This window comes from Fulmarus glacialis, unplaced genomic scaffold (genome assembly GCF_000690835.1).
Source record: "Fulmarus glacialis isolate BGI_N327 unplaced genomic scaffold, ASM69083v1 scaffold31330, whole genome shotgun sequence".
NCBI classification, from domain to species: domain Eukaryota; kingdom Metazoa; phylum Chordata; class Aves; order Procellariiformes; family Procellariidae; genus Fulmarus; species Fulmarus glacialis.
Window position 1 is genome coordinate 66,148 of NW_009186309.1, and position 25,498 is coordinate 91,645.

General features: G+C 39.6%; 1 protein-coding gene across 1 annotated transcript in view; it reads left to right on the plus strand.

Annotated features, from left to right (window-relative positions):
• The window catches only part of LOC104083879 (disrupted in schizophrenia 1 protein-like), a gene marked incomplete at both ends in the record, with an annotated part of 87,833 nt that extends 64,807 nt beyond the window's left edge, over window positions 1–23,026 (plus strand). The window contains one exon of the mRNA XM_009587537.1: window positions 22,966–23,026. Within this exon, the coding sequence (XP_009585832.1) occupies window positions 22,966–23,026 (61 nt within the window). The remainder of the gene's footprint in view (window positions 1–22,965) is intronic.
• Window positions 23,027–25,498: the final 2,472 nt, after the last annotated feature.

Consider the following 25,498-nt stretch of genomic DNA (forward strand, 5'->3'; position numbering starts at 1 on the left):
ATGAACTGTATAATTACAAAGAAATAAATTTGAATTTTATACTAATTAGATCTCCTTCAGCCAATATTAGGATCCAGAAGAATTTAATAACTGAGAAGTGTAGAGTGTAGGTAAAAACCTCCCCAGCATCCTTACACACCGATAAACTGAGACAATTCTTTTTTAGTATGAGGATCACCAATAAAAAAGAGAGATTGTTTAATTTCAGTTGCAGAAGGAAGGTCTTTTCTTAGCTCTGAGGTGTTGCATGCTAATGTTGGTGGGTTTCTTTCTTTTGTTCAGTTTTACTTTCTGCTTAGATTTCTTATAGTAACAGTGAATAGTCCAAAACTGCATTTATTGATTTTCTGTAACATAGCAAGAAAGAGCTCCCAATTTGTATCTTGGCTAGGATTAGAGGATTCTGAGGGCTCTAAAACAGTGAACTGGAAATTCTGATTTTCTTACGATAGTGACTTTGAATTTATATTTCAAAAATACAGTTGTACAGTTTTCCAGGCAGCCAATGTTTTACAACAAAATGACTTCATCTATATGCTGCCTGTCTTGGTTTATTCCATCTTTTATTCTGTCAGGATGCATTTTTTACTTTGTAAAAGTGTAGCATTTTCTTGCAGGTATTAAAGGGCAGCATTAAAACGAACCTTGTTTCATCTCCAAATGTTATGATCAGAGAACACTTGGTACACGATATTATGCTTGTGATTCAAAGCACTGTGCTGGCCTAACCATTTGCAATCACAACTGTGGCTGCAAAAATAAAGCTCTTGTTATTCTTCTCTTTGGTTTTCTCCTTCTGCTCCATCAGGTGGTCTGTTCGTGCTGCTTGGCCTCATCTTGCAGCTGGGTTGGTTCTCCTTCTGTCAAGATCCTTTCTGCTCTGGTTTTCCCCTAACACTTGCTACTGGTAAACTCACAAACTTCCTATGACTTCACTGATCTGACTACATTTCTCCAGAACATGCTCCCTAGAGCATTTTCTGCTGCTCTCTACCTCTTGATGTTACACCACTTGCGCGTGTCCACATCTTTCTGTTCTGACCTTGGTTTGACTCTGTTGGATGTGAGGTGCACTGGCAGTACAGTTGGTTCCTTGGAAAAGTTGGCAGACAGTGAGGGAAAGTTGCTGAGGTTCACCCCCACCCCAGAAATCCCCCCTGGTCTGTAAGGATGGATAGGACTCTCTCTACAACTCAGCTGTAGGCCTCTTACAGAGTGAGCTCCTTGTGAAGGGGTGGTTGGACAAATAGTAGGAGTAGGTCAATCATTACCCATATGTCCTGGAAAGCATTCTTGTATCTGAGATTTGTTCTAATACCAGTGTTGGCTTTTTTTTTAAAAAAAAAGGGGGGAAGGGGAGGAGAAATCCAAAGAGATCCAGCCGTGGGATGGTGGATGTTGTCCAGCAGTGCAGGGGCAATAACTGAGACGTTATAAAAGTCTGTGTGAAGTCAGGTGTTTCCTCACCAGGTGTAGCAGGTATTGTCATGTTTCATTCACTTTCTTTGCCTTCCAGAATTACTTAAGTCAGGCCTCTCCTTTTCTTTTTCCTGTGCCCTAGATGCGAATGTAGCATGGTGATCCATTAGTCTTATGCTGGTGAAGGGTTGAGGACAGCAGCTACTGACAGTGCTCAGAGCAGTTTGTATGTCTGCAGTGAGCAAAACCAACCAGCTCGTCTCAGCCTCCGATTGCAGGCTAATGAGATAGTGCATCTCGGTGGGAGATGTATGCTCTCCTTCACACTGTCTTGTTGTCATGGTCAGTCTCTTACAAAGATGCAAATTCCATTTTCTCACCCCCCATCTCCAGCCAGAAATCTTGAGGTCGAATGGGGTCAACATTACATACGGAGTGAGAAGGCACATGGGTTAGCACTGTGCTTATCCCAGTCTCATGGCTCTAGGACTACATAGAGGCAGTTGTCACTTCCTTAAAACCTGAAGTTCCTGAAGTAATCTTTTTGGAAACTTTGAAGTTTCTTTTTTGGAAGCTCCTTCCTGTGTTCTGAGCCTGGAGCAGCCTGAATCCTGACAAGGTGATTTGAACACAGAAAAATATTTAATTCAGATTGACGTACCTCTACTGCTGAGCTAAATTGCTCTGTTAATAGTGTCCAGCACAGTGAATGACTTGATTAGGAAGAGAAAATCTGATTGATAAACTTCTTATTTTCTTGAAGAATAATCAGGCTGCTTTGAAGTAGCCTTGCTTTTGAATCATTACTGTGGTATTATTTGTGTGCGTGTCTGTACTCTAAAAATATTTTTCTTTTCTTTAAAATGTGGTCTCTAACAAGCTTTATCAAATAATCTTTGCTTAAGTGCAACTTTAGGAATATTTGAGATGGAATGGGTATGTTTTCTGCAAGAAAATGGTAGTGATTTGAAAATGTCCTTCACAGATTTTAGTTTATCTCAATTGAAAACAATCAAGAGATTAGCAAGCAGTGATTTTTGTCCCTAATTCCCATATCAAAGCTGTTTGTGTTAACTAGATAAAACGCTTTCTGAGGCAATATGTGCAAAGGCTTGTTTATTAGCAAGAAGGATAAAGTTATCCTTACTTGACCTGAAATTTTTTCTTTGTTTTGTGCTTTTTTCCAGATGCTTCTAAAGCATTTAAATGGAAAAATAATTTATATTTGAACTGCGCTAGCATAATTTTATCTTCATGGTTTGTGTTCTATTGCTTAATTTAGAACAAATCTGTAAGAAGTAAAGGTAATACTAATAAAATAGTGCTGTTCTTTCAAGAATGCTACTGAGATTCATACATTTTTAAGTTTCATCAGAGAACAGTGTTATTCAGTAAAGAAAATTGTGACTTTCTACTTCTTAAAATTATTATAAACATAAGTCTATCTATAATTACTTATATGAGTGTAGCGTTAAGGTTTTTGTACAAGACGACTATTGTCATAGCTTTGCTATCTCATTTGAGCCCATTCTGTGTATCCCAGTTGAGCCCCAGAACCACTACATTTTGTATTTGACTTCCCCTTCCATATGGGTTGTCATTAAGAGGAGTTCAACCCTCTGACCCCTTGCTCTATCCTTGTTACATCTTCTTGTGCCAGTTACCTACTGTGAAACATGAATGCTCATCGGGAGTTGAAGCAGTAGGCTTCCAGACTCTGTCTGGGAGTTTTATGCAGGTGGACAAAGGAGCTGTGATTGAGGCAAAGAGATTTTTGCTGCTTTTCTCCAGTGGCAGTACTGTGAGCACTACCTATTTGAACTCTTTGATTCAATCTGCAATGCCTCACCCCATTGGTAATTTGTTCCGGCGTTCTTTATGTCAAATCTGATACAATCTTCATGGAAGAGATGAGAAGAGTCCTTTTAAATCCTGGAATGAAAAGATTTTGTTTCTTTAGAAATTCGGAGTTTTGCACCTTGTTCCTGACAACAATTTTACATCGATGCTGTCTTTAATTGTCATTATTTTTATGCAGTATGCTGGTGTTTTGGGGCTATTTTGAAGCAAAATTTTAGTAACATCACTGAATGCTATGGGAGGTTGTTGAACTCAAAATCCATTCTTATTGGAGAAAAGGTTTAATTGCTCAGGAAGAGCAATTAAAGGGAGGTCTTGGAATTGTAGTTTTGCTCCCCAACAGCTGGAAGGGCTGAGAGGTGCTGATCTCAGCAGATGACCAGGAAAAAGGATTCAAAGCGAAACACCGTCAGTGAGAGAACTAGTAACTGAACTTACTAAAAATGAACGTCAGGGTGAGTAATGGGATAGGTGATTTTTTTCTTCACTTCTCCAAGTGTGCACATGCCTTCTCTGGAAGGAGGGAGCGTTCTGTCTTTTATGAGGAATATCACACCTAGATAACATAGAAGTGCTTGAAACTTGGTTTGTGTTTTTTTTGAAAGATTTTGGTGTTTTTAAGTCAGTTGTGAAGACACTTGCTTCTGCTAAGGTGGGTCCCCCCTGCTCTTTGTGTTTTGTGTTGCATTGATTCTTGAGGATGTTCTGTTTTTCTTTTTATCTCTTCATTCCACTGATAAATTAATAAATATTTCAACTTAGATAAAGCTGATCAGAACAGAAATAAGTTTTTTAAGGGACTTTTTGAGGGATCTCTTTTAATTTTTTGGTTAGTTCTACTAGAAAGTCTGAAAACAATGTGCTTGGGGGCAGAAGAATTTCCATTAAAATTATAAAGGGAAATGTGAAAAATGATAGCAATAGGAAGAAATCTAAACAAAAGCATTGAATTGAAATATCATTTGACTTGTGCTTGGCTTGGGTGTTCCTTATTATGCCCTATGGAAAATAACTTGCCTGTGATGACTTGTACTGATGCAGCACTAGAAACAGCGGTTCGCACTGAGATCAGCCTTTGTATGTGTTGGCCATTTAAGTATGTGAGGGGATAGTAGTGTTGAGCTGGAAACATACTAAGTAATGCAGCTAAAACAGGATTTTGCTGAAATTATTTGTATCGGCTATTCTTTCAAAGACACAGAGACCTTAATGTCCATGCACAACAGACAGGGAAGTGTGTTTTGTGCCAGGGGATCTTCCCATTTCTGTTTTGCTGTCTTCCCCCTTCTCTTCCAACAGCTATCTATCAGATTCAAAATGAAGCACCCTGGTACCCTCCAACCCCTCTCTCTGCAGCAGTTCCTGTGCTATGGTATGCCTTGACATGCCTCCTTCCTTAAAGGCTGCTTTCCCTCCCAGCCCTCTTTAGCTGCAAATGTTATGTATGTGGTTTCTGAGTTAAGGTGAATGCTGACACTAACGCTATAGGAACATAGACAGTTGATGCAGATACTTAATGCTTTGACTGCAGATAGATGAGACAGCTTTGTTAACAGTCTTTTGAAGAAGGGTGAATGGAAGTGGAAAAAAAATGAGGAAAAAAGCAGGTCAGAAGCAGAGCCCTACTGAGAGGGTGAGAAAAGTGAGAGTTTTTCTGTGGTATGTACCAGCCGATTAACTTCTTGCTTTGGCCTCTGCAAGTTACAGTCTCCCTTTGAGGAGAGTTTGAGGGCCCCCTTGGTAGGCATTGTCAATCACAATTGGTTGGCAGATCTGCCACCTACGGTGCCCTGCCCTCCACAAACTGCTGGCATGTCTTAGGTCTCCTTTGGTGAGGTGGTGTGTCCCTGTGCAGGAGGCTCCAAAGCAATATCCCTGAACACTGACTGATTCTGGTATCGAGGATATCCCCACTGAGCTTCTGAATCATTCTGGTTCTTCAGGTGACACGATGATCAGGCCCATCACCTGTGGTGAAATGTGCATTGGCAGGATGCAGTGTACCCTCTTTTACAGCTGAGGTGTGGGATTTGGTTTCACCTCGGTAATGCTTTTAGAAATGAAACACCAGAAACAGCCTTAATTTTGGTTATGTGTCTAATAGACTTAGGCTGTGGGTCTGTTGAAGCAGTGTGCAGTTTGGAGCAACAAACTGGGCAGCTGGACGCTTGGATTCAGCTCCTGTCTCTGCCTCATATTCTCTTGGCTGATGGTGACACAGTACCCATGTCTTTCTGGGTCTGTTCATGTAACTGTGAAATGGTGAAACAGCTCCTCTCTCCGTGAAGAACATCACTTAGTTTTTGGGATCCAGCAGTGAATGGTGCTCATTTAAAGGCAGGACGCTGAGCGGTTCCTTGGCACAGGAACTTCCTCATGGAGGAGGTAACATGCAGCCGTCATCTGGAGGCTGCTGGGTAGGGATCGTCTGATCTGGGGCAGAAGCCTGAGTAGCCTGAGAGCTGCTCTCTTTTTGCCAGGAGGTAATTCCCAAAGGGGTCTTCTATTAACTATCATAGCCAGTCCAGAAGACATTTCATCCACTCACCGTTTTAGGCAAAAATGAGAATCCTCGCTTTGTTTCAGCAGTTGCAGTGGACAAAGCACACTTACAAGAGGCTGAGATTTGCCCTTAAATACAGTCCAGACATACAAGCTGTCACTTTACTCCGAAGCTCCTTGATCTGAAATAGTTGTGGTTCCCATCAGCTAGAATTCCCATTGCGGTAGCCAAAGTACATTGCTGCCTCCGTGCTTTTTGTAAGAAATTTTTTCCTGAAATAGACTTTTTTGAACAGTGAAGGATTTTTTTTCTGTGTTGTCCATCTGGTCCCTTCCTCCACATCTGAAATGCCATGATTACCCGATCCACAGCACCAGAGATAATTTAAGAGTCTTAAAAAACCAGCAGAAGTTTGTGGAAAGGATTTGTAGCCTATTAGGGTGCCTGTATGTTTTTCTCTGCCTGAAGAACCTTTGCATTATTGTGTTGTCTCTAAGGATGAAATTGCCCTCAAGGAAAATGGAAGTCAATCTAAAAATGTACTTGAGAGCATTCTTTTCTTAGAAATCGCTTTAAATAAAAGGTGCATTATAGGTTAACACTGAAACTGCAGAGTCTGTTTCTTGGACAGTTTAGGTCAAAACAACAAATATTCTTCAAATAATTGACAAGGTAGGATAAGGACTTTTATTTTTGTTATAGATGGAATGAGTTATATCTATGTTGTATTTCCCATGCCCTGGTAGAAAGTAGATTACATTAACACCTTTCAAAACTGACAAAGCCTCGAAAGAGTACAAATCAAATACAAGAAACCGAATGTCATTTAATGCCTTTGTTGCTAATTTCTTAGCTAAGGCAGTCAGGAGATAAAAGGTTAATCAAAGATGATTCTTTCTAGGCTGATTTTTATGGCAGGGTGACAGAGGCCGTTACGCAAGGGTTTCTTTCCATTCTCCTTCGTTTTGTCTGCCTCTCTGCTCCTCCTTGCACCGTGCAAGCTCGGCAGGTCTGTCCTGCCATCTGAATCTGGATAAGTCATTACGCGCCTGGCTGACTGCAGGAGAAGGCTGGCATGCCCCAGGAGCTCAGGGCAGTGGGTCAGAAGGTGGCACTGTTCACTCTCTGTAGGGCTGGAGTTCTGCCAGGGTGCTCTGAGCTGGAGACCGTCCCCTGGGGTGTCTGCTGCAGAGTATGCTCCTGGTTCATGAACGAGAAATTCCTGTTTTCCAAGTAGAAAATGGATGACTACGGTAGTAACTGAAGACAGGATGGAAAAAGTTTTGAGGAGAGCTCCTCAAACCATAGAGAGTGGATTTTAAGAAATAATTAAGAAGCCCAGGAGGAATAGGTGGTAACTTCAGGCAGCAGCAGTTAAATGGTCAGAGTTTTCTGAAATGACCATACCTGGCCCGCTGTTGTCTATTTGACCAGTTCAGCTGGCCAAGAACTCTTACAGATCATCCAATTTGGTGGGAGAACAAGTGTTCAAAACTCTGTTAAAAAAAATTTGTGAAAACATCAATATGTTAATGCTTTTCAAAGAATCATAGCTGTCCAAATGTCACAGAACTTCTCACAAGAATGTATTTCGAGGAAAGATGCAATGCCAGAAATGAAAGTTAGGCAGTTGTATTTTCCTTTGCTGATATTCTCCACTTTCAGTTTTAGTGAAGCAGTACTCGCTCCTGCTGCTGATTTCAGTGTTATACCCTGTTTAAATATCTTCTGGGGAAGACCAAGGAGAATGAAGCTATTAAAAAAAAATCTGAGGTTCTCTGGGATCATTTGAAATGAATCATTATTAAGCAATTCTGCCTCACAACTTTTTAGAAAGTGAGTATTTAATTGCTACTACTCAAATGCATTTTCTTAGGGAATGGTTCCCCTCTGGACATCTCTTTTCTCTTTGGGTAATTTAGTTTTAAAAATGCTGAAAAATGGAATAATGCACAATTAAGAATAATAGCTATACCACTCATTAGGGAAGTGATAGCAGACTGACAGTCTCATGTGAAACACAGAGAAAGCAGAGAGAAGCTTTTTTCCCCCCTCTGTGCTTGCCCTGACCCTGAGTGGATGCATCTTGAGTAAAAGTCTGACACAAATTCCCATACATTTGTGCGTCTGTACATGTTAAAGAGAAACTTCTAATTGATGTTTCTGCGGAGATATAGAAATGCAGAAAGACAGAAAATCTCTTCCCCCCCCGCGAGCCCGTCGCCTTCCATCCAGAAACACCCGCCCCCAATAAAATATTTGCCAATTTCTGTGCCTCTTTAATGGATATAAAATGTGATGGAAGAAACATTAGCCATCAAGAATCCAATAGAAAAGAACAGCAAATTGAAATGAGCAGCTGTAATTGAAGTAAGGAAAGAAAATAACTCATGAGTTGATTTTAAAAAATTTGGAGAATTCAAATTCAGCTGAATAGTCCTTTAAAGACAGAATTTTCTTCGCAGTAGATCCTATTGAATCTTGCAGTAATATGTTGCTTCCCTGCCTCTGCAAATTCATTTATGCTTGTAATCTAATCCTTCTAAGGCTAATCTAAGCCTTCCTGTGCTACTAAATAGGTAGATATAATAAGCAGTCTATTGATTTGTCTTACTCTCCCTGGTTTCAGAAGCACTTACTATACCAAATAGCTTTTACTTTGCTGGGCACTCTAGCTCATCTGTTTTTGCTGCTGAGTTTCCATGCAATAGTAAGCATCTTATAGTGCTTACTTTCTGAAATAGGCCTTTTGTTTGTACTCTGACAATATATTCATTTTCTTTCAATTTACGTATTGTTACTGTCTTCCGTATAAAGCATTTTTCGCCCAGGTGAGTATTTATAAGTCCTTGCCATCTATTTGTAATTCACTAAAAGCCTATTTTCTGTTTCGCACATCAGTCTGCATTGCAGGTAGGGTGGAATCTGTTATGTATCTATGTGCTGTTTTCTCCCAAAAAGCATGCCTCATACAAGCAAATTCTTTCATTCTCACCACTTCATCCACCAGGAGGTTACAGCTATTTATCTGGTCATGTTCATGGACCTGGAAGCATTTCGCAGACTCCAGCTTGACTCAAGTATCCAAATTCATTTTCCAGTATCTCTTTATACCTTTCTGCCTGGTTCTGCATATATCACAGTAATTTCCTCCAGGGCTTGAGAGAAGCTTTGGGGAGTTCAGTCTGTGTAGATCCATTAGGCGGTTGCTAAACAGGTGTGTATGTGGTACAAAGAAGGGCATTATAAATATTAATGATTAAATCCTCCTCTGTGTCACAGCTATATCCATCTTAGCGTATGAGGAATGACCATTTTTATGCAGTTGACTATGAAACCTGTCCATTGAATGATTTCTTTTGTGTAATCTGAAATCCCATAATTTGGTTTAAGATTACAGAATTTTGAAGTCACCTAGCTGTTATTTCAAGTATGTTTCTACAGAGAATAATGATGTATTATGGGTTAGCATTTACAGAATAAGCAGCTTTATAAGGCAGTTGTTTAGCTAAAATTTCAGAAGCTAACCACAAAATGATCCAAGGTATGAATCTTTAGATCATCTTTGGCTCAGCAGAGGTATAGCCCATGTACTGTGCTGATTTGATGGCTTGATAAGACTGACCTGAATTGACTAGAGGATTTAGATCAATCAACTGCCTTGACCGAAATAATATCCTTTGGCCCTTTCTTTTATTTTTATGTGACATCCTTTAGCTTCATCAGGGTTGTAGTCCTGAGGTAGAACTTCATTAGGATACCCCTTCTCCTGTTTTGTCTATATGCTTCTGTTCCAGCAGTTTGATCCAAAGATGCTGTATGTGGTCTCTGAAGTTCATTAAGTTCATTAACTGCTTCCATAGTTGTATGCATATGTGTGTGTGTGTGTGTGTATATATATATATATATATAGTGTGTGTGTATATATATGTATGCTGTTTGCCAAAAAGGTAAGTAATCCTACAGTACTTGTTTCTGGGAACTCCCTGCCTTAATTTGTTGTGGGCCTCCTCTCATCATTATTAAACTGTGACTTTTTGGTTTGTGGCTGTGGGCTTGGTGGTGCTAGATTTATTTCTGTGGTAGAAACCAAATAGCTTTTCTGTCTTAGTTGCATTTTCATGTAAGCAATATATTTTATGTTAAATTCCCAGATCCTCCAGGTCTTCCTCATACTCACCTGTTCTTCTAATTTGGATGGGGGAGAAAGTGTCTCTATGGGGTTCTGAAGATCTCCACACCTCCTGCAAGTTAATTTTGCCCCCTTTTTAGAACAGGCCAGTATTACTTATCAGGCATCAGGGTCAGCGGCATCAGACCGCCCTGCTATGAGCTGAGGCATTCTGGTTTCTCCCAGAAGTGAAACCAGACTTCATTTGAGAGGCACTTAGCCCAGGAAGGGAGAGGATTTTCTAGAATTTTAATCATACCCCTTATGTTTTCACCCAAACTAAGCTGCTTTAGAGTTGTGCTAATTGACCTGATGTTCTGGTTTTAGATTCGTGGGAGTAACCCTCAGAGCTAATTTACACAATGTGCTTTGAACTGAACTTGGTAATGCAAATATAATGTCCTATTAGCAAGCTATGAATGGTTCCTGCTGGGATTTGTACAATGATTCTGAGCTCATTATTACTGTCATTCAATACTGTGGATGAGTAGAGGAAAAATAATTAAACAAAATAGTACTTTAAATCCCAAAAGGAATGTAAAATCAACAAAGTTGAAAACCCAGAAGTCTTAACGTGTGTTTAATATATACACTCTGTGGAAAGGGAGGGGGAAGCATGGGTATGTGTTAAACACTCAGCATAGCTGCCCGGCCTAATTGGATGGAAAAATTGATACCCAGTGAATCGTGTATTTCCCCCAAATTATTCCATATTTCTTCGAGTTTAAGACTGATAACGTTACATGGAAAATGGTGTAAGAAGTATTTTCTTCTAAACCTCCTTTAAATATAAGTCATCTTCCAAAAGTGTTGCTTGGGGATTTAGCTGTGTGACTCTTACTGATATCACTGGAAGCTTCACGGCTAAAATGCACAAACAGCGCTTTGAAAAAGCCTCTTGCAATCCAACACTGTGGAAGCATTGCTGTGTGAGCATTTCTCGTTTCTACAACTTGACCTGGTGTGAGCAGCAGAATCTATGGGAGACTTTAAAGTTCAGAAAACTGTCGAATATTCCTCAACTTTGCAAAAACATACAGGGTGTACAAGTCAACTTCTATTAGGCTGTGGGCATTTTGACCCAACCTTTAAAATTCAGCTGGGGGGGAGTGGAGGGGGAAAGGAGACAGGCAAACCACTCTAACTGTTCAGCTGACATATCAGTCAGTCAGCCAAGCAAAGAGGCAGCAGATCAATTGAAAAAATATTGTCCAATCTGGTGCTCTGTAGCACTTGGCTCTACTCAGACTTGAACAGAGTGCCCTAGAAAGTGGGCTGTAATATGCTCATCAGCTGCAGACCAGCTCAAACCAACAGAGTTCCCCTTGGATTCAGTTCTTCCAGCAGCACTTTCCAACCTGCTCTTCATTAAGACATTTTTTTTTTTTGCCTATTTGGCTCCATCCACTTCTCTTTCTGGCACTACTCCAGTCTGTTCCTGGGCAGACTGTCTCTCTTAAACTGTTAACTGCCCAATAATTAGACCAGATACCTGAGCAGGAAACCCAAGTCATCCTCTCTATGTTCAGGCTGTGGGACTGGTGGAAAATTTCATTCCCTAGGCATCATAGCCCAAATTTGGTGTGGTCCAGCTGGTGGGTTGCAGGCAATTCCACCTACCTGGCCACCTTTTCCATGAAGGCGTGATGAGAAACAGGTGGATGTTGTCTGAAGAGCTGATTAGTTTCTCCTGAGAGTGGCCAGAAGAAGTAAGAGTTATTGCTGCTCTTGCATCTTAGTGAGAAGAGAAGGTTGAGAGAGGAGGCATAAAATCCTAATTTTGTACATTTTGGAGCAGCCTCATAATACTGCTGTTGCTATGGGTTTTGGGATGTCCTGAAGATTTGGACCTTGACTTTTACCAGAGTTGGACTTCTAGCTCATGTCTTCAAAACTTAAGAAATTAAAACTTTCCACGTGCCACTCAAAAAATAATTTGGGTCATGAAGATTAGATCAACTAAGCATGTGAATTCATACCTAAAGAACATTTGGTATTAGAAAATGTTAAATTAAGCTACTGTAGAAAGAGTCTACATCAGCCATTGGGAAGTTATTTTAACATCCACCAGAATGACCAGTAAAGTGTCCACAAACTACCAACTTAGGAGTCCTTTTTAGATTATGCTAAAAGTTTTCTTTTCTGGCAGTAACTGCAAGTTTGGTTTGGAGAGCAAAACCAGAAATAAAATTCCCTGTGGTAATGAATGATTTACAGCTTAAGTGAAAGAGCAAAGTTGACACGAACTGAAAAAGAGAAATCTGAAAGGCAGAGGAGTGGAAAGGAAAAAGAAGAATGGCGGAAAAAATGAGACACAAACAATGTAGACTTAGGAGTCAGGGAGGGAGACAGCTAGGGTAATATGGCAAATGTACAAAAAAGAAAATCATAGTCAAAAGTCAAGAAAAAGTGTCAGCTCCACCAGAAATGGTTATTTTCATGAAAAAAAAAAATAAAAAAAAGAAGCCACTGCATTAAAGCATTGTGCTGCTTTGAAGAATGAATCCACTCATCCTACTTACAATATAGCAATGCTGAGACTCCATGCGAAGGGCAAGGTCTTTAATTCCCTTCTTTTATGGACGTTACTCAAACATTTAATTCAAATAAAAGATTTTCTATTGATGCTGAAACTGTCTGCTTCAATCTAGAAAGAGATTTTGAACTAGTAATAAGGCTGCTTTTTTCATCATCTTTCTAAGCAAAATATGACTTAAGTCTCTTTTTTTGCCAAAAAAAGGTTACAGGGACCTCAAATATTTTATAGTTTATCCAGATAAGGGGAAGATGCAGATTTGTGTCTGGCTCTGGCGACAGGGTATCAAGGAAAAAAAGATGAAATATAGAGTAGCATAGGTGGAAATTACATGGTAATCTGCAATGTAGCAGGTTTTGTTTTCCATTGGAATATCATTGGAATCCCTTGCTTATTGTGCAGTTAAAAGTGGTGTGTGCAACTCATTTATAAAATGTACTTTATCATCTTATGGGAAATCTTACGCCTTCCTTGGGACCACCTTAACTTAGAGATATTAAAGTTGTTGCTTTCAAGAGCTCTAGTGTAGTAGAGTTTTGCACTAGAAAATTAGTAAGAAAGCTAACAAAGATTTTATAGTGTAAGCAATATTTTGAAGTCAGCCAATTAAATTAATGATCCTGTCTTGAAAGCAGTTCAAAAAACGTCTGCCCACTCAACAGTGCGCACTTGTGTCTGTGACTCTGCCCTGTTGGGTGCTCAGGATTAGTATCAGCACTTAGTGCACATACATTCTCGTAACTACATCTGTTTTGCTCAGCTGCTGTAATTTTCCCAATTATATTTTGTAAATCTCTGCTCCAGCTTTGTACGTTAGTAGTAGAGAGGCTTTTAAGGTGTTGCTGCATGTTCAAAAGCATCATGTTTACGTTGATATGTCAAGTATAGCCAAGTATTACTTGATGGGTTTAACGAAACTCCTAAGTAGTTGTGTGCAGGTTGCATAATGCCCAGAGGAGGAGGAGGCGGCGGCTGGGGCAAAGAGTATTTGGGGATTAAGGGAAGCGATATACTAAGGCTGTCTGCGTTAGTCCTTGTGCCTGAAATGGCTACAGAACAGGCTCTGCTCAAGCCTCCCTGCTGGGCAGCTTCACATTTTTTTGTGTTTAGAAGCCCTGTAATTGCATTGCAGAAAAGATGCCTGGTATAGCCAACAGTGGCCAAGTAGTTTACAAAGGGTTTCTGAAAACTGCAGTGTTTCGGACTATGTGGGACACTTTGCTTCTCTGTATTGCTGCTCGTTGTCAGCTATTTTTCAAAAAAGAATTGCTGCCTCTCTGTAGTTTGAAGACCTGTTCTAGATCCTTGGAGAGAACAGCAGTGCAAAAACGCAAGTTAGTGCTATTTGCAGTTATCATTTGTAAGCGTTGGTACAGGAATTCACTGCTTTATTTGATGTCATTTCAAGGTTGTTAAAAAATAGCTTGCAATGCTGAATACTCCTCTTTCTCTTCGCTATTGCAATTTGTATTACTTCTAACCTTCAGTATATACCTTTGAGCTCTGCTTTGCTTTCTTTAAAATAATCTGAAGGACTGATGTCTTAGCAGCCATTTGTTCTACTGGAGTGAAGATAAGTGTGTGTCATTTTCCTTTGTCAGTGGTAACATTGGCCTTTTTTAACACTTTTTTTTTTCTTTTTTGTTGCTTTTCAAAGCTCTTATGCCTGTACTCGGCTTTCCCTTTCATCTCTTTTAGTAGCCAGATTCTATGGCAGCATTTGGGAGCAAATTCCAATTTTTTTTTTTTCTTTTTTTTTTTGGCTGTGCTACAGTGCTGTGTTTTTGTTCCATAAAGAAGTTTTGAGCACAAACATCTTCTGCTTTAAATAATTGTATTTGTTGAAGTACAAAATATATTTTATCCTCTGACTGAGGGCTGTCTCTCTATAGATACCTGGGTTCTTGCTAATTTGTGTAGCCTGACTAGCCAACATGTTGAACTGGAGAAAAGATAATTAGCAATGTTAAGACGAGCATGAAATTTTGCAGAGTCCTTTTGAAAAAAAAAATTCTGGAGGAGTTAGAGTGATTCAGAGAAATCTTTTACCATCTTTCCTTTGTGACCTTAAATTAAAAAGCCGAAGTGGGTTACTCGTTTAATATAATTTTTTGGTTGCAATTCGGGGACTAAAACATTAAGTGTAATACTGAATACTTGAAAGCTCAGCAGAACAGCCACTGTGGGAGAACTTAAACCAGCTACTGTGTATTTTAGAAGCCTTGATGTTGCTGAACGGCTGTGACATATGTCCGATGGTCTATGGATCATGCTTATTAGCCATGAGGTATCCTGTTAAGCCAAAAATTGAATCACGATTTCGCTTGCCTTATAGTTTGTCTCCAAACTATAAAAAGTTTGAACTGTTCCTCCTTTTCATAATATAGGCATTAGGTGTTGTCAGTTATTGTCATGGAGCTTAGCCCCTGCATAAAGCCTAATTGTTCTCTGTTGTTTGTCTTGGATAGCTATATAAATGGCTCATTCTGGGTCTTTTTGTTTTATCTAACAGTGTTAAAATAAATCTTACTTTCAGGAAAAACTTGTGGCAATTCGAGTAACAAGTTTGAACTCTTTTGGTGCCTATGCACATGTCAAGTCTGGTTGCCTTCTTAGCTTGTGTAATGGTTTCCAGATGATCTCTTGTGACTGCTGACAATCCACAGAGGGCAAGCTGGACACATGGCTCTGCTTGATGTTCAGCCTTTGCTTTGCGAGGAGAAATGAGAAAAAAGAAAATGTTTTTTTTTGGGGGAGTCTGAACAAATGGTCAGCAGAGGATTGAAGTAATAGGTTGCGAACAGGCAGAGAGGAAAACCAGGTAAGGGAAAACGTGAAGAAAATGTAAGCAGATTGCTCTCTCTCCCTCCGCCTTCCCCTTCATTTCTCCCCAGCTGCTCAGTGAAGAATGGAAGGGAAATAGGAATGGAAAGTGAAAGGAAACTTTCCTCATGGTTTTTGGAAAGGATATGATACTTTCAATGCTAAGGTACATTGATAAATTATTGTGTAATGTTCTACGTAAGCAGTGTCTTGGGTGGCTGCAGAGAAGCTAGGAAAACGGGAGGGTCCTATCCATGTGGTGGGATGGGAGAGTAAAACTCAGCCCTCGCCTTGCCTATAGAAGAATTCAGGAGCCTCTGTCCCCTGAGGATGTCTCAGTGTGGATCTCCAGCATCCTTCCAGAAGTGGTGCTATGCAGTAACTCTGGAGCTGAAAATTGTGCATGGTTCCACATCTTAACTCATTTTAAATAAAGGAAAACCTGTCTGTAATAAAGAAAACCTTTCTGGGGGAAGTTGGCTTATATATGTCAGCAGTGTAAAGCAGAGAGATAGTTTGGGTTTGAGTTCAGATTTCCCTGCAGTGAGAATGTTGCCATCCAGTACCAAGCAAGTGAAAAAGTAGGAATGGTTTTCTCCAGGTCTGCAGCCAATTTAAAGCTCCATTTGGTGCACCCCAAACATTTGTAGCTTTTGAATAATTTGTGGAAAAGTAACCAAACCTGTGATAGAGGGTCTGTACCTGGCCTGTGGTTACCACAGAGGTGGTATGTGCAGGAGAGAAGTTAAGTTGGAAGGCCTGGAGGCTGCTGCCAGACCCGTGGCTGGACAGGTGAGTGGTCTTGCACTAATCACTTTATAACCCTCCCTACAGTCTATATAGCCTTTTAAAGTATCAAGGCAGGCCTGTTGTCACGTAACTTCAGTGCTCTGGTCACTGCTGGGCCAACATTTCACCTACCGCTCCTTTAATTTAGAAGCAGTATGCTTGCTTTGATACTGCATAATAAAACAATTCGTAAAATTTCAGCTGATTTTTTTAAAAGGTAGATTATTTACTGAAAATATTTAGAAAGTAATTTGCCTCCTTCCCCCTGCTGTCTCCCACATGCAGCACGGGAGGAACCACTGTGTGTCAGGCTCGCCAGATTTTACAGAAATCTGAAAGAAGCTTAGAAACCCTGTAAAAGTATGGTAATTCTCTTCAATTTAATCATCACAGAACTTGAAGGGTCACCTGTCTTTTTGGATGAAAAGTACCACGTACAATGAAGAAGGTTCAGGAGGTAAATTCTGGGAATGTCTGTTTTTCAAATGTGCCTTTTTATACAGGGTGGTTCTCCCGCTCCCCTTTTCTGCTCTGCAAATCTTTTATGCCATGCCCAGAAAGACAGAATTGTAAGTTGTTATAGGCAGAGCTGCTGGCACCTCCTGTCATTTCTCTTTATAAGATCTAGTTTTCTGGGGTTTATTTCTTTGTCAAACTTCTGTTCATGCTGAGATTTTCTGTATCTTATATCTGCCCTGACATCTAACTTGAGAGCAGGACATGGCTTCTCTGTTAAAATCAGTATTTTCTAGATACTATATATGTTTAACTGTAATTTTTTTTACCTCAAAGGCAAGGTATCACTTGACTCATTGCAGGCTCAAATTAATTGTTGCACCAAGGCCTGCAAATGAAGCCAGCTGTAAATATGTTGAAAGCCTTGTAGGCAGAGAGACAAGCAGATGGAGCATGTTCTGTGCCTGCTTCTGCTATGTGTAAAACACTGCCATCTTTCCAAATGAGCTGGTTCTTGGCCTTTCTGGGGTCTCCTGAAGAGAGGAAGCTGGTTGTCTTGGGTATTGCAGTGCCCACCCACTCCCAGCAAGTCTAGAGGTTAGACTGTGCACTTCCTCCCTTTCAGAATGTACCCACGTGTTTGAGAGAAAGTTACAGTAGACCTTCTGTATCAACAACCCCGAAGGGAACTTCCTGAGGAAGATGAACTGTACTTTACCTCTTCTCCTGTTTCAGTGCAGCGTAAGTGGGAAAATGCTATGCTGTCCCGTGTTCTGCCAATTTTGTATTTCTTTATTAGTCTTCATATATTTTTATTACTTCCCATATTTTTACAAAGGTTGAGGGTATGAAGTGGCAGTATACTATAAGATTTTAAATGTAAGAGTGAGTAAAGTACTTTAAGACAGTGATGCTTAAGCTAGAACCTTTAATGGTTTGTTTCTGTGTATCAGAAGAGTTGTCCTATGGTATCAGAGCAGTTGACCATCTAGTGCTGGAGAGGCACTGAAACTGGTGGCAGAAATCTTCCTATGGACAAGATGCAATGTACTGCATCCCTCTGAGAGCTGTGAAAGCAGTGGAGTGGCATTTGACAATAGATCCCTGAAAGCCCCCTGTCCTCTTGTGGGATGGGATTATGATAAGATCAACATTACCAAATCACCCAGCAGTTGCTACAGACTCTCCTCCATCCAGAGGGATTGAGGCTGTCTAGCAGCCCCGCATAGTGCAGCCCTGCTGCCTTCTCACAACTAAGTCCCAGCAGAACTGCTGTGCTTGAACTACCCGCTGGTGGCATGTCACCGCAAAGCACAGCTTTGCATTTGTGTGGCAGGACAGTATCCTATTCTCCAGGCCAGCTGTTTTCAGAAGGAGGAAAAAACCTTGTGGTTGAGTTGTGGAATCATCTCCAATTAGGCAGATAGTATCTTCAACTCTATCAAGTAAGATTGGGTGATGTGTTTAAATGTGTGACTTTAATTTCATTAGATATTCAGTACCAATTTTTGTCTTTCCAGTTCACCTTTATGTAGTCTTCCTATTCATGGAATAGCCAATCCATTTAGACTCCTCCTAAATTTTGACCACCTCATCTTTGGTGGCAGTAATTTCCTCAGGCTAATTTTGTGCTGTTCTGCAATGGTGTTTGGAAGATTAGCACATTCCTTAGAACAAACCACAATTGCTGGAAGAGACAGGTAGTAACTACATATCTCGGTATTTACTTCATTACTGGAAGACAGTCAGTCAACCAGCGTGGCATTTTGTTGATTGACTTAACCCAGAATGTTAGCTTTTTTGGAGTATTTGCACATCCTTATCAAGGCATCTATTTTCCTCTCTTTAATCCTGGCCTTTTCTGTTCTTTCTACTTGAGTTCCCTAGGAATAATGCACTGGAGAGAGGCTGTTGTTCTTTATACAGAGCTTGTTCTTTGGGTTTTTCCCCTGTCTGTCTGCAAGATGCAAAATTCCTTACCATTCTGTAATCCAAAATCTTGTTACTGGGGCTTGATAAATCATCTTGACATGTAGTTGAGCGGCTGAGATGTCATCTCTGAAGTTTGACTGGCTTTTCAAGTTAACCTTTAAATATATCGAAGCCATTCTGTAGTTTTTCAGATCCCAACTTCACACATTAATGCAGCACATCTTCCACGACAGAAAAAATCAGATATTTTCAAGTAGTCATGTTCTGCCTTTGTTTTTCTCTTAGCATTAATAATAATTTCTACATTTAAAAAATAGAATAGTGACAGGACAAGCAACCTGTCAGCCTTGTTCATACCTAATTCTGCCCTCAGAGTTTACCCCAGATGGATCAATGCATTTCCATGCAGTTACTTCTATTTTTATATCGTTTTTAAGAGCTAAATCTTATCCTAGATCTTTAAGTCGGGCAAAAATCTCACTGAAGCCAGGGGGAGTTTTGCTGTACCTGACTAATAAAGTATTTGAGAAGGAATGTAATGCTTGTGGATCAGAGAGGCTAACTGTGTAGGCTTCAGTTTTGTTGTGCAGGCAGGTAATGTCTGGCAGTTCTTGTCATGCTGGGTCTAGACCTGCTAGCAGCTATTAAAGGCTGTTCCAACCTTTAATTTTGTGTAAAAATGTGTGTCACTATTCACCCCCACTCTCCACCTACCCAAAAAAAAGAAAAGGAAAAAAGAAAAAAAAAAATAAATAATGCCTTTTAGAATGGAAGGGAAAAAATTAACTTTGGACTTTGTATCTCTGGGACTCAAGGTGTGGATCGCTTGTCTTTTAGAGAACTACAGACCTGTAGGCTAGCTGTGATACTGGCTACCAATTTTTTGAGGCACCTAACTCAATTTTAAAGACTTATTCTTCTGAGGTGCCAAGCATCCACATCTGGACCTTCCATATGGACACTGGGTTCAAGGTGTCTCCAGTCAGATACTCAGTTTTAGAAAGTTTTTGAAAATACTGATCATAGAACCCATACGTCATGGTCCATAGGTCTTTGTAAGCCCAATTTGTGAGGACCAAGAGTGAAGGATAAAAATGATGATACACCTTCATGTGCAGGCTCAAATAATATTTGAAAGGAATGGAAATAGCATAACCCCAGTGGGGCTACTTTCAGATGAGACACGACACGTGATGTTATTTTAAAAGAACTCTATGTAGGTTAATTACTGAAAGATATTTATGCAGCTTCTAAAATGGCAGATTTACGCTCTGTAACAACTAAAAGGCCACCACAGGAGCTCACCGCTGCCCCTCAGCTCCGTCTGACCAGGACTGATTCCAAGACTGGACTTGGTCTGCTGCTGTAAGGACGAAGAAAAATATATGATAAAATAAGAGAAAGAAATGCTGAATCACTTTTCTTCAATTAAGGCTTCACAAGAAAAGTCTATTTTTAATCTTAGCAAATACCCTGGTGTCTAATCTTCTGTAAGTATTTATACTTCTTTATTTTAATAACTCCCTTCAAGGCCAATATAAGCTAAGCATGTAAATCCCCAGAGAACTGATGAAAAAAGCAATCCCATTCACTTAAATGTAAAAATAAACCATTTGGCATGTTTATGCAGAAAAGAATCTCATAAATTATTATTACTTTTTTTTTCTCTGTCATCTAGTACTTTCTTAGCTAGATTGAAGGCACGCACAGCTTCCTGTTTGCATTTTTTTGCTTTGAAGTGATGGTGAATAGATTCATTAAATTAGAACAGAAAATCTGCTAATTTGTTGCTTGTCTTCTATTTCAAATGGATGATCTAAAAGGCTGAAAGTATTTCTGTATTTGTTGCAGTGCTGTTTGCAGTTTGTTACGAGGGAAGTAACCTCCATCGGATTTTTAAGCAGTTTTCCTTCCAGCAAAATCTCCAGGTCACAGGTCTTCCAATTACATGCAGAAGGTGGCAAGGAGACAAAGCTAGTCTGGGTAGCTTTCTCTTTCAGCAGCAAAGTTTGCATTTCTTTTAATGTAGTTAAAACATTTGACAGGAGAGAGTAGGGTTTAGTGATGTGAGGTGATTTCCAAATGAGTGTTAGCTTTTTACTGACCTACTTTTGACTAGTGGTGTATTCTTGTCCATTACTTTTTGTCATTGAATAATGCTGATATATTAAGCTGTGTGCTTCAAGGGCATTGTAAAATTGCATGTAGGGGCAGGACTGAACTGTGAAAGTGCGAATTACTCTATCAGATCATACCCAATTAAAAAGTGACAAGCACAGCAGGAGAAATTGAAAGCAAGGTTTATCTTTCATGTAACATAAGAAGTCACTATGTCAGTTAGAAACAAAGTGAGTGTGAAACAGATTCTCCTCCTCTTCTCATCCCTCTCCAAAAATTAATAATGTCTGCTGACTTCATTATCTGAAAGAATAAGCTCCTGAGTTGTAACAGCTCATGTTGAAGGATATTACGAGAATGGCAAGAGAAGGGGAAGTACAGCAGCCATACACCTTTAAGCTATTTGCTATCAAAGCGTGTGCTGAACCTCAGGTCAGTGCATTGGGGATTGACGGATAGGGAGTTTGGAAAAAGTGGTGGTAGTTTGTATAAAGCTGTAGTGCGTCGTTAAAGGAAGACTTGCAGTCTTGCAGGCTCTCCGCAGTTCCGCAGGAAGCGCAGGAATAAAAGCATGGTAAGGAAACTGGGAACTTCTACTAAGCCCTGTAGTTGTTATAAAACTGCTACAAGCTAAGGAAACTTATTTACTCTCCAGTGCTATTGCAAAAATCCTTATATAACCTTTTGCATAACATGCACCAGCACTCTTCTAATGGTGAGATGGGTCTGTGAATGTATAAACGAATACAGTTGTCTTTGTACAATACAATCTTCCAGAATCCTGCTGGCTCAAGATGTTGTGTTGCAGAACCTGTTCTGATGATGAACCTGGATTAAAGATGTTATGAACAAAATTGTGGTGCTTTCCAGTGTACTAGGGTTGTGGTGGGTTTTGGGTTTTGTTTGTTTGTTTGTTTTGGCTTCGGGGTTTTTTTTTGGTGGTGTTTTTCTTCTTTTGCTAATCCGATAAACTCTCTTGTAAAATAAACAAAAAAACCCCAAAAAGTAAATCAGCTTTGCAAAAGGTGCCCTATATTTGCTATTGGGATGCAGACTGCTTCAGTGATGTGTGAATCCTCTGTGACCAGGTGAACACCACCTTCTGTGTCAATTTTGCATTGACCCTGATGCTTGCTGCTGATGGTATTACCTAAGTGGTTTCAGTTAGTGAACTCCTGTATGTGTGTATGTGTGTATGAACACAACTTTAGCACAGCCGATTTGATTAACGCTGAGTTTTCAGATTAGGCTTTAGTGTGTGACATTCTACTTTGTGAAGAAAAAAAAAATACAAAAAATAAAACGGGAAAGTGAGAAATATGTGAAGCACTTGATATGTGTAAGCTGTGCTTGGAGGCATTGTATTGTAGGGAAGATAGGGGGAGATGGATAGGTAAATTCACAGGGTACCTGATCCGTGTAGCGAGGTTTGCCCATAAAAACAGTGATGCTCTGAAGAAAGCATCTTCATATAAAATGTATATTTAATAGATGTACAAGAAGTTAAGAGTTTAAAAGTGACCAACTGATTTACAGTCCTACTAGACTTGGAATTGGCAAGCAGCTGTTACGGAGGGGAAAAAAAGTTATAATATGAAAATGCTTATCCTCTAAAAGCCTCCATTCTCCTGGTGGGGATTTACCTTCTCCCCAATTCGTACCCATGATGGAGTACCAAGGGTCATCCAAAAGAATGGCTTTATTATTGTGTGTTATGGTGAATAAGTAATTTATTGGAGTTTCTTCTGAGCGAAGAAGTTGTAGGGATTCATATGCAGGCAATATCTAGGTCCCAAGTTTAAAACCAAACAAACAAAAACCCCCAAAACACCAAACCACAAAAAACCCTCCAAATCTCATAACAATTTTGAGTGGTAATTCTTTCCATTCTATAGTGTTTTTGTTCTATCAGAAGTAGTTTGATACAAGATTCATAACATTTTAAAGGACTCTTGTGCATGGACTGACGAATTAGGCTTGTTTGCTTCTCCTGAAGGTAAAGGGGAGGACCTAGCACTGTGGGTTTTCCTTCTTTTTTTGTGTGGTGTTTTTTTGGTTTTGCTTTTTGTCAAGAGGAAACTTCTACAAACTGTGCCTTTGTTAGTCTCACCATTTTTCTGGCATGACCAAGAGGTTAATGCATTAATTACTGGATATATTAATGTAATACAGATACAATAGACTTTCAAGAAAAAAAGGGAGAAGACACCCACACTGTAATTTGAATGTGGAAAAGATTAATGGAATTCTCATTTCTAACTGATATATGTAAAATTTGTGCGAGAGGTGAGTTGGTTTAAAAAAAAATACAAAACTGTACAGTTATACCATTACCTAACTTTGACTTTTATTTTGCAGTGACCAGTGTAAAAGAAAATGCTGAAAAGTACATGGAGATGCTGGAGGATAAACTACATAGGTAAGGATGATATAAAGGAAACCTTTGAAAGCTTAAAAATGCTTGTTAATGCAGCATTGGCATGCATGAAAGTGTTAGGGAATGTTTTCGAACTTGCATTAGAATAATACCAAAAATAGTTCAAAGCTGGAAATCTCGTAAGTGTTATTGTTAAGACCTCTGTTCATAGCTATGTTCAGCAGCTTTGCCACCGGCCTGCCGATGGATACAGGTAAAAGAAAAGAATCGCTGCGTTCTCTAGTGTGTAGCACTGCTCTGGAGCAGCGTTGGCCAGAGAAAAGGGAGCATGCGTGCGGTTGGTGTGCATCGCTCCAGCTCCGCCTGCAGGTGCTGTAATCAGTGGTGTGAGCTCTGGAACACCCAGAAGCCCTGAAGTATTGGTGATGTGACAGCTGGTTGAAAAATCCCCCCTCTGTTCCTATGCAAAACCCAACTCTGAGCAGAGCCAAGGGATTCCTTACCAGAATTCTGGGCATCTTTAACAAGTAATGACTCTTTATATAACAGTTTTGAAAGAATGCCATTTAGGGAGATTGTGGAAAGCAAATAGAAACCAAGACAACAATGGAGATATTTTAAGAACTGAATCCTAATGCAGAATTTACTTATTTTTATGCTTTTAAAAAAAAAAAAAAAAATCTAGCCTTTATATTTCCTTCCCTTGCTGTGTGAAGGGGGCTATAGATCACTCCTCAAATTTTAGGCTGCTCCTTGAAATATGGTTAGCAAATGTTGCAGTGCTGTTGCAATGGAATCTTCTGTGATCGTGGACTTTGCCTTGCACAAGTATATTTATATTGAAAAAAGCTTTCATAGGCAGTAGCTGGAGTTTGTGTCTTAATAAAATGCAACCCACAAAATTAGCACCACTTCCATTTCTATTGCTGAGCAGGTATAATTAATAAACTTGTTGCCCTCATTATCTTCTGTTATATTGATAAAGAGAGGGTTCTAGATCTTTAGATTTGCTCACTCATACTTTTGAATATAGAAGTATTTATTCTGCATAACTTTCACATTCAAAAGTAATTCAGAGCTGAGTGAAAAATGATGGAAACAGACCTCAAAGATCAAGCTGTGTGTCTGTGTCCTCCCTAATCCCCGCCCTTAATAACATTTATACTCCAATCCGTAAGTGTAAGACAAGTCTTAAGAACTTTCTGTGGGTTGTCTTTTTGAAAACCATAATCTTTATTAAAAAATAAAATACGAGGTGTAACAACATGTATTGATGCTTCTAGGCTGTATAGATTTAACTAACATATCAGGGTCCCAGAAGGAAGTAAATTTCTTTTTAACTATTAAATAATTGGAGAATCTGTATAGACTTTTTTTCTCTTTCCGAGAATTTATCAGATAGAATTTGCAGTTGTGGTTTGTTTTAATTTATTTGTGCCTTTTTGTATAATCTTTGGGTTGTCTACCTGGACTTTTCTGCATCGGTATCTTAAATTGCAACACATTTTTATGTGTCTTGATAGGTGTGGTTAATGAACTCGCAGCATGCTTTTTTCCCCTCTTCCTGCTATTTGTGGGAGAAATTTCCATGCTGAACTGCTGGTATTCATCCTGCTTCTGCGGGGAGTATCATTTCAGGGGAGGGATTAAAAGTTAAACCCTCTCTTTGGCACTGCTTTATATTTTGGAAGCATTTTTTTATGAACAGTAGTTGACCATTTCAAACTTCCCGTAGCAAATTTAAGGGTTGTTGAATATTTTAATATAACTTGTGGCTTTTGTATGCAAGGGTTGCCTTCCTCAGTACCACATAGACCTGGGCCTGTTTCAGTCTAGGTTCTCTATTGCAACCAGGCTACAGGCTTCAAAGTTTTGCTGTTGAGATAAGTGTTCTTCCCAGCCTGTGCTGAGGACACAAATGCGTGAAGTCCAAGTATATTGCTGCAGCCGTACTGGTGCATTTAACATGCACTTCAGAGCTTGCCATCAGCTCCTCTGTCTCTAACAGACTGTTGCAGTGTTGCCAAGCTTCTAAAATTTCCCTTCCTGCCCTTAAGAATTAAAAAAAAAACCCAAACAAAAAAACTCCCAAAAAACAAAACCTCCTAAAACTCATCAAATAAACCCAACTAAAAACTCCCCCCCAAAAACCCACCACAGTGCTGGCCAAGCCCCCAGATGGCGAAGATTCAGTCCTGAACCAGTGACAGTTTTGCAATATGTACAAATGATATTATTCTAAAAATAGTTTATACCAAGTAATTAAGGGCTAAGAATTTATTTTAATATTGATGGGAAGAGAAAATCTAATGTTTTTACCGGAAAGAGGTCTCTAAGATACTACATCTTTAAAATGTTTTTATATTTATGCTAATAAAGTGGTTATAGATACTTGTTTTTTAAAGGTTCTTTGGACTTTAAGTAATTAACTACACCTGCTTCACAGCTTGAGTAATTAAAAAAAGTAAGCAAGAGCCCAAGAGGCTCCTCGCCCCTCCCCCTCCTCCCCCCGCC